We start from the raw sequence: 8,708 nt of genomic DNA, 5'->3' as shown, positions 1-8,708 counted from the left end.
GATTTCCGATCAATCAGTTATATATATGGCAGCTATAGGATATAGTCGGCCGATCCTTATGAAATTTGGTTGGTCGGATTAACTGACCAAAAACATAATCTGAACTAAATTCCAGCTTTATCTTCAAAAATACGAAAGATGGGTCATTTCCCATCGTTCAGTTATATGGCAGCTATAGGATATAGTCGGCCGATCCTTATGAAATTTGGCATGTCGTATTATTGTGCCAAAAATAGCTCGTGTAAAATTTAAACTCTTTAACTCTAAAATCACTAAAGTTATACCATTTCCGATCAATCAGTTCCGACGTATATACTGCGTGCAAAGAAAATAAGGGTGCGTGCAAGGTAGCTTTAAAACTTTGAGACTAGTTAACGTATAATCAGACAGACAGACGGACATGCTCATTTAAACTTAGAAGGTGATCCGGATCAAAAATATATATACTTTATAGGGTCGGAGATTTCTCCTTCACTGCGTTGCATACTTTTGACCAAATAAGTTGCAAAAGAGCTTTTACAGAGAACTACCTAATCTAATTTTCAAAGAATAGTATATTTATAGTATCCCTAAATACTATGTCCCGAATTAGAAGTCTGTTTTCGCCTGGGCCAATAAAGTACAGTAGAATTTTCACGAAAAAAACATCACAAAATTGTAAATAAAAAAAAAAGTAAGCAACATAAAAAAATATTTAAAAAAAAATCCTACGTGTGTCGCTAGATAAAGGTATTTTTAATATACTGTCAAAATTAAAAATCGATCGGTTAAGATCTGTTCGAGTTATGTTTCAGGCCAGTCTCAAAAAAGTGATTCGAGAAAAACGCGTTTAGAGTTTTAAGTACTGTGGGATATACTTGTGAGGCATCGCCGCAGAATGGAAAATTTCGACACTGACACTTTTGCCGGACTCTCGCCGCAGAATGGAAAATTTTCAAAGAATAGTATATTTATAGTATCCCTAAATACTATGTCCCGAATTAGAAGTCTGTTTTCGCCTGGGCCAATAAAGTACAGTAACATTTTCACGAAAAAACATCACAAAATTGTAAATAAAAAAAAAGTAAGCAATATAAAAAAATATTTTAAAAAAAATCCTACGTTTGTCGCTAGATAAAGGTATTTTTAATATACTGTCAAAATTAAAAATCGATCGGTTAAGATCTATTCGAGTTATGTTTCAGGCCAGTCTCAAAAAAGTGATTCGAGAAATACGCGTTTAGAGTTTTAAGTACTGTGGGATATACTTGTGAGGCATCGCCGCAGAATGGAAAATTTCGACACTGACACTTTTGCCGGACTCTCTTTTATCGGTTCTTTTGACGTTATTTTTAGGACCCTAAAGAATTTTTGAGGCGGAAAAAAAAATGTTCGATTGAGACTAGTTTGCGTAGTCTGCGTAGGCTGCGTGACTTGTAAAAAAGGTACAATGTATGTACATATGTTTAAATATATAAGGTAAAACAAATAAAATATTTACCCGATAGATAGATATTCCTATATCTTCACATAATCTTGTATCTTTGTAAATTTAATTCCATAAAAAACGAAGATAGGACAATAAATCTAAAAAAAAAAAAAATGGAATTGTTTTGTAAAAAAAAATTTATTATTCTGGTAAAATTGTATTGTAGCTACACTCAGCTATTTGGTGTTCATCAAGAAAGAACAGAGACGAAAAATAAATTCATCACAGATAATATTCTTTTAACTTAAACTAATTAAAACGACGTGTAGTTGAGACTTAATTTTATTTTTTAATGCATACAACTTAGAATGTTTTTTGTATTAAAAAATATAAATAAATGGCATCTTTAATAAATTTTCTTAAAACTATTTTAGTTTAAGTTTAGTTTACCTTAAGGGGTTATATACCTTTTTTATTTTCAAAAAAACGAAAATTTTTTTAGTGGTTTATCTTGAAGAACAACTCCTTGGAACTTGAAACTTTAAACGCGAATATCTCGAAATGGTGTTTCTTGAAAAATGACTTTGCGGTGACATGGATTGGCGGAAAACTACTGAACCAATTTACTTCAAATTTTTTTTTAAATGTTCGTAATGAAATTCTCTTGTGCTTGAACGATCGACTTTTCACGCGCAAACTTTTTTTTCGGCGAAATAAATTTTTTAGTGAAATTTCTAGAGACCAAAACGTTTATTTTTAGCATAAAACGCTGCCATATCCAAACAAAAACAAAAAAATTTTAAAATCGATCGTTCAAGCACAAGAGATTACTCTAAACTAATGAAATATTTTTACTTTTATGGTTTAAGTTGACCTGTTTGACCTGGGGAACTGTCACCGCAAGGCTCTAAAAAAAAGGCCTCTAAGGGAAACAGCCACCCCTTAAAAACTATTTAATATTTTTCCACCAAATTGTGCACAAACATTGTTAATAAAGTGTACTATCAAAAAATTAAAACATCCGTGTAATTAAATAATTGCTACATACCTAAAAAAAATCCGAACTTTGCTCATTTTCTTCGACAAAGAAGATATATAACCCCTTAAATGGTACGTTTCTGGTACCTTGAATCCATTTGAATTAAAATCTGAAATGTGAAAATTTTATTATTTTATTTTGGAATTTCTAATAGAAGCCCTACCTTTTAAAAAACTTTTTGTAATTTCTCCCTAATTAAGAAATAATAGTATACCTACCTATTAATAGAAACCATCTCCCAAACCCACATATACCAAAAACTTTAAATATATGGTCTACAAAGCACAGAGTGTATTTTGTATTATCTGTGAATGCAATACATTAAAAATCCATTTCACATTTTTTAAACGGCCTCTTGAACTGGCGGTTCATATCCTTCTGGGCGATCAATTACAGCCCCTTCGGTAGACACAACAGGGTCGGATGACTTTCCACCTCCATCGCCGTGCAACTCCAAAAGTTTAGAGACGTCAAAACGTGGCTTCTTCAATACCTTGACTTTACGAATGTAAACATCATGTAAAGGATAAATGCGCTGACAGCTTTTCTCTATATCTTTTGCTATTGAGTCTAATGCAAGCTTGTTAACTAGTTGCTTTAGATCGGCACCGCTGACTTCATTAGTTATAATATCAGTCATACGAGCGCGAATCTTGCGCACCTGCGACTGTTGAGCATAGCAAGTTTTACGCTGAGACTGTTGATCCTTGGCAGTAAAACCAATACAGAAGACCCGTAAGAGGTATCCGTCAATAGTTTTAGCTTCGACTATCGCTTCAATTAATGTTTGCCACTTTTTCACCATAGATCTAAACAGAATATAAACAAATATAATTAAATGCATTTTAAAAGTTACTTTTTGGGACAGAACACAATCATACTTAAGCATATGAACTTGCATTACAGCATACATTTATATGAATAAATTCCGTACCTATATTTATCTGTAGTCAGATCCATACCATGAAAGTTGCAAAGAACATTGCGGTCCTGAACATCTTCAGCAATAAGACGAAATTTTCGGAATGACCTCTCTGGGTCAATGTCCTTTTGCAAGTCAGCCAAAGACACTTCGAAAACGCGACCTTTTAAATAGTCAGAGGCAATTCTTTGTCCCTGAGTACGGTTCACAAGAGTCTTCCCGATTTGACGGGTTTGAAACATATTTGGAGCTTTAACATCGTACCAGTCCTTGCGTGAAAATGGATCTACCACCTTCTTCTTTCCACCTTTCTTACCACCTTTGGAAAGACCCTTATTTTTACCGACTGCCATGTTGAACGATTAAACCGGAAAAGGTCGAAACACGCTGACGCCAGTTGTCAAAAAGAAAGAAATAGGTGTTGGTTAATGTGCAATGGGTAAGAAAAAATGTTAGGGCCTTTATGCACTTAACGATTTTTGACTTATAATGATCTGTTTTTATTGGGATGTTGACAGAGGAAAAGAGGTATTTTGACATAAATAAACAGACACATATAGTCTAACAAACTACAATTTAACCAAAACTATATTAAAGAAATATTTATTTATTTAAGAATTTTACGCGCAATTTAAATTGCGCGGAAAAGTATATTTTTACAGCTATAGCAACTAAAGGCCTTAAGCTACTTATTTACATTGTTGAACATTTTTTTTTTTCTAGAGTAAGTTATGTACATTGGAAATTCTTGTTTTGTTAAGGGGAGGGTAAGGTCAAATCATGCGAAAAAAGCCATGTTTTTGTGATTTTTTTCCTGACGACACAGTTAAAATTTATTTATTCAACCAACGGTATATTAAAGTATGACATTAGAAGAATGTTTAATAAAATTTTTAGAAAAAAATATTTAAAAATATGGCAATGGTAGCAATTGTCCGGACGTGTCGCCAAAAAAAGTTGAATTGCGGTGCCCCTCATAACTCGGTGCTGGATCATTTGTAATCAAAAAATGAAAACTCATTCGTTAGATAATAGTTCGCTGTAAAGGTTTTTTGAAAATTGCAATTTTTTAATTTTTTCGAAGACTTTGAAGTGAAAAACTCAATTTTTTGGGAAAAAATCGGTTAATTTGTCATTGCGAAATCAAAATTATGAACAAAAAAAAAAAAAAACTCGACAGCGTTACCTCGTAAAATATGTACAGAAATGGTGTTTAAAATTTCAAAAGGATCGGTGCAGTAGTTTTGAATTTATGAGGGGCACCGACTTTGAAAACGTGAGTTGTGGGAAAAACGGTTTAAAGTTTTAAACTCGAAAAAAAACCAGTGTAAAACGTTTGCAAGCAACTTCGTCTATAACTAATAACTTCGTCAATTTTGCTTTAATTGACTTGAAATTTTGACACAATATTCTTCAGATATTATGCATTCAATTTAAAAAATAAAAAAAAAAATGAAAAAAAAAAAATTTAATACCTTACCCTCCCCTTAATATCTATTATTTTATGATAAAAATGTTTGTAATTTTATGTATGATTGCTTATGATTATATACAATGGTAAATATTGGTGCTTTTTAGGAATTGTATTGTATTTTGTATATTTTTGTATGAGGTAATTTCAGCTATTGTTTGTTTTAGAAATTTGGATCTCTCTTGCTGCAGTCCAGGGCAGTCGACGAATATGTGTTGTAGGGTCAAGATTGTGTTGCAGTTTGGGCAGATTGGTGGTGGTGTTTTATTGATTAAGTGGCTGTGGGTTATGTTGGTATGTCCTAGTCTTAATCTTGCGAATTTAATTGAGTCTGCTCGAGAGATGTTTTTAGTAGGTTCGCTGTCGTGGTTTATTTGTTTGTAGTGGGTTGAGGAGTTATTGAGAATTGAGTTTTTAATTATTTGGGTATTTCGTTTAAGGTATTTAAAGATGTCGGATTGGTTGTGGTTGTTTTGAATGATTAGTGGGAAATTGTTTGCTTTTTTTGCCGTTGTATCTGCGAATTCATTACCTATGATCCCGCAGTGCCCAGGGACCCATAATAGCAAGATTTTATTTTTTTTTAATTTGTTTAATATTTCCCTAAAGGAGGTGGTGTAAAAATTTTGTTTTTTGGTGTTCCCGATCTCCTGTAAGGCTGAGAGGGAATCCGTTCATATTGCAAATTTCCGTCGAAGTTTACTGGCGTAGTTGCATGCTGTTAGTATTGCCGATATTTCGGCAGTGTATACGGAGGAGTACTGAGGTAGTATGTGGTGTTCGATGACCTCGTTTTCTCTTGTGACGCTGAATGAAACGCCGTCCTCAGATTTAGATCCCTCTGTGTAGAGGAATTGTCTATTTGGTAGTGTGTTTTTTAGTTCATTAAATTTTAGCTGGTAGATGTTGGGTGTTGTGTTTTCTTTGTGCAGTGCGTGTAATGAAGTGTTTATGTTTGCGTTGCTGCTTATCCAGTGAGGGGTCTTTTCCTTTTTGCATGTTACCGGTGATATGTGAATATTAAGATTTTTGAATTGTTCTATTGTGTTGTGTAGTGCCGACGGGAGTTTTGGAGTATTTTTTGAGTTATTGATTTTGTAGTATATTTTTTCTATTGGAGAGTGTTTGGAGTGGATTATAGTTTTGAAATTTTTTTGCGTTGCAAATGTTGTTCTATGTTCTATTGGTAATATATTGGCTTCGTGGAGGAGATTGTTGATTGGGGTTGTACGGAATGCATTGAAAGCGATTCTTATTGCTGATTGGTATATTGTTTTAAGCTTGCTTAGTGTGGTTTTGGGAGCATGCCCATATATGTGTAACCCGTAGTCGATTTTTGACATAATGATGGATTTGACCACGTATAAAATTGTGGTTGTGTTGCAGCAGAATTTTTTGCTAGAGAGACATTTGATTACGTCGAGTCTTTTGAGGGAAGTGACATTCTGTAGGGGGGAGCTGTTGGATTGCAGTGTGAGGCAGCAGTTTTTCTTTCTACAGATATGCAAGTGTTTGCACTTTCTGGTTGAAAGCGATGCGCCAGAGTAGTTGCACCATTGGTTTATGTCATTTAGAAGTGGGTTCAAGTTGATGCTGTTTTGTATTTTCCCTGGCTTGTAGGTTAATGTGAAGTCGTCAGCGTATCCAGTGAATTCAATATTTTTGTGTTTAGCTATTATTTTATTAAGTTGGTTAAATGCGATTGCAAAGAGTATCACAGATAAGGGAGAACCTTGCGGTATTCCGTTGTGTAGTGGTTTCGGATTGGAGTACGATTTGTTAGCTAGGACTGTGATTTTTCTGTTGGTGAGAAAGTTTATTATGTAGTTTAGGATAGTGGGTCCTATTTTCCAGGTGTGGAGTTCCTCGACGATGCTGTGGATGCCTATTCTGTCAAAAGCTTTCGCGAAATCTAACGAGATGATCGAAATGTGGTTTTTTCTCAAAAGGGCCGTAGTTATCTGATAATCTAGCAGAGCTAGAGGGTCAGAAACCGATTTTCCCTTCCTAAATCCCATTTGACGGTTATCAAGAAGCTTGCCATTTATAGCTAGCCACCATAGCCGTTTTGCTATTATCTTATCGAGAATCTTGAAATGCAGGGGTTAAGCGAGATGGGTCGGTATGAGTTAATGTTGGTTTTGTCATTATTTGGCTTGAGTATGGGAATTACACTGCTTACTTTAAATTGCTGGGGGATATTTGATCGGAGGATGTTGTTGAAGAGATTAAGAAGTCTGATTTTTAGATTAGTGGGTAAGTACTTCAGCATTGGATAGCTTATGCGGTCTCTGCCAGGAGTTTTTCCCTTGAGTTGGTTGAGTGCAGTCTGTAGTTCTACAAGCGTTATTTCTTTTTCGATCTCAAGTGCTGCAGCAAAAGTGCTGTGGGTGACGGAATGTGTGTGTTAGGGGTTAGGTTAGTTTTTCGTTGAATGAAATTTTCGTGGAAGTTGCTGTCGAGTGATGCATTTGACCAGTGTGTGCAGAGGGTATTGGCTATTTCGTTATTGTCTAGAATGCTTTTTGTGTCAATGGGATTGGTAAGGCAGTGGATGTTGTGTCTGGTTTTCAGGCCGCAGAAACGGTTGATTTTGGACCATATTTCTCCGATTGGAGAATTTGGGTTGATTTGTGCAGTGAAGTTTTCCATGGATTTTTTTTTCCTAATTTTTATTTCCCGTTTGAGTTTAGCGTTGGCTTTTTTGTAAATTAGTATGTTTGTGGTGTCAATGTATCTGTATAGATTTGTCTAAGCCATTTTTTTTTCATTTTGTAGATTTTGGAGAGTTTGGTCCCACCATGGTACGTTCCTCTTTTTGTTAGAGGGGTGTGATTGGGGAATGGATTCGTTGGCAGATTGGATTATTATCTTGGTTATATTGGCGGTTTCTTTGTTTATATTAGCGCTGGGGGGTTTTTCGGCGGATAGTTTATCTGCGATTTCCTGGAAGAGTGGCCAGTTTGCCTTTTTTAGATTAAATCTTGGTCTTTCAGTGGGGTTGTTTACTCTATGTTCGTCAAACATTTCGATATGGATTGGATAATGGTCGCTGCCTGATAGGGAGGTGTCCGTATACCATTTGGAGCTCAGATTAAGAGGTGGAGATGCAATTGAGAGATCTATGTGCGTGAATGTGTGGTGGGTTGTTAAGTGGGTGGCTGAGCCATTGTTTAGAGTTGTGAGCGAAGATTGATTGATGTATTCAAATAAAATTTTACCTCTTTTATTGTTGGTTGGTGAGCCCCAGCTTCTGTGTCAGCTATTAAAGTCGCCAGTAATAAGTAGGGGAGGGCTTAGATTGTCGTAGATGTTTCTTAGGTTTTGTATTGTGTAGTTTTTGTTGGGTGGTATGTATGAAGATACTATTGTAAATTTAGTTTTGGACTGAATTGTTACTGCTATTGAGTCAAAGTAAAGGGAGTTAATTGGTTCATTTTGTTGTTGCAGTGAGTTGTGGATGAGAAGAGCGACACCCCCAAAACTGTTGGTGGAAGTGTTTTCGTGATATAGGGTATAGTTAATCGGTATAGGTATATTTTGAGTGCAGTGTAGGCGTGTTTCTTGAATAGAAATTATCTTGGGGCAGTGTTTTTTTATGAGATTTGTAATTGGCTATAATTGTTTATGTATCCGTCCATGTTCCACTGAATTATTTTGAGCATGGTGATTTTTGATATGGAGTGGGTGAAATTTAAAGTTGAAAGTCTTCGTCTGTGCTGGTGTTATCTGTATTTTTTTTCTTAGTTTTCTTGTCGGGCTTAGTCTTGGTGTTGAGTTTCTCTTTGGATTTTAAGGGGGTACCTATTTTATTTGGTTTAATTGAGAATATTTTAAGTTTAAGGTCATCGGAGAGTTCAGATCGCGT

At 35.1% G+C, this 8,708-nt stretch overlaps 1 protein-coding gene across 1 annotated transcript; it reads right to left on the bottom strand.

Annotated features, from left to right (window-relative positions):
* Positions 1-2,716: 2,716 nt before the first annotated feature.
* RpS3A (ribosomal protein S3A) lies at positions 2,717-3,775 on the bottom strand. Its single transcript, XM_017233768.3, has 2 exons — positions 3,382-3,775; positions 2,717-3,256 (listed from the first exon to the last, which is right to left on the bottom strand). Exons 1-2 carry the CDS (start codon positions 3,720-3,722, stop codon positions 2,791-2,793), a joined length of 807 nt encoding a protein of 268 aa, XP_017089257.1. The 5' UTR covers positions 3,723-3,775; the 3' UTR covers positions 2,717-2,790.
* Positions 3,776-8,708: the final 4,933 nt, after the last annotated feature.

Source organism: Drosophila bipectinata, chromosome 4, assembly GCF_030179905.1.
Source record: "Drosophila bipectinata strain 14024-0381.07 chromosome 4, DbipHiC1v2, whole genome shotgun sequence".
In the NCBI taxonomy this organism is placed as follows: Eukaryota; Metazoa; Arthropoda; class Insecta; order Diptera; family Drosophilidae; genus Drosophila; species Drosophila bipectinata.
This window is presented reverse-complemented; position numbering and strand designations above follow the sequence as displayed.

Excerpts from the sequence above, each read along its gene's own strand:
- RpS3A (XM_017233768.3), bottom strand. The coding sequence starts at position 3,722 with ATGGCAGTCGGTAAAAATAAGGGTCTTTCCAAAGGTGGTAAGAAAGGT. Across the intron at positions 3,257-3,381 it reads CTGACTACAGATAAATATAG|ATCTATGGTGAAAAAGTGGC; the intron begins GTACGGAATTTA and ends TATTCTGTTTAG.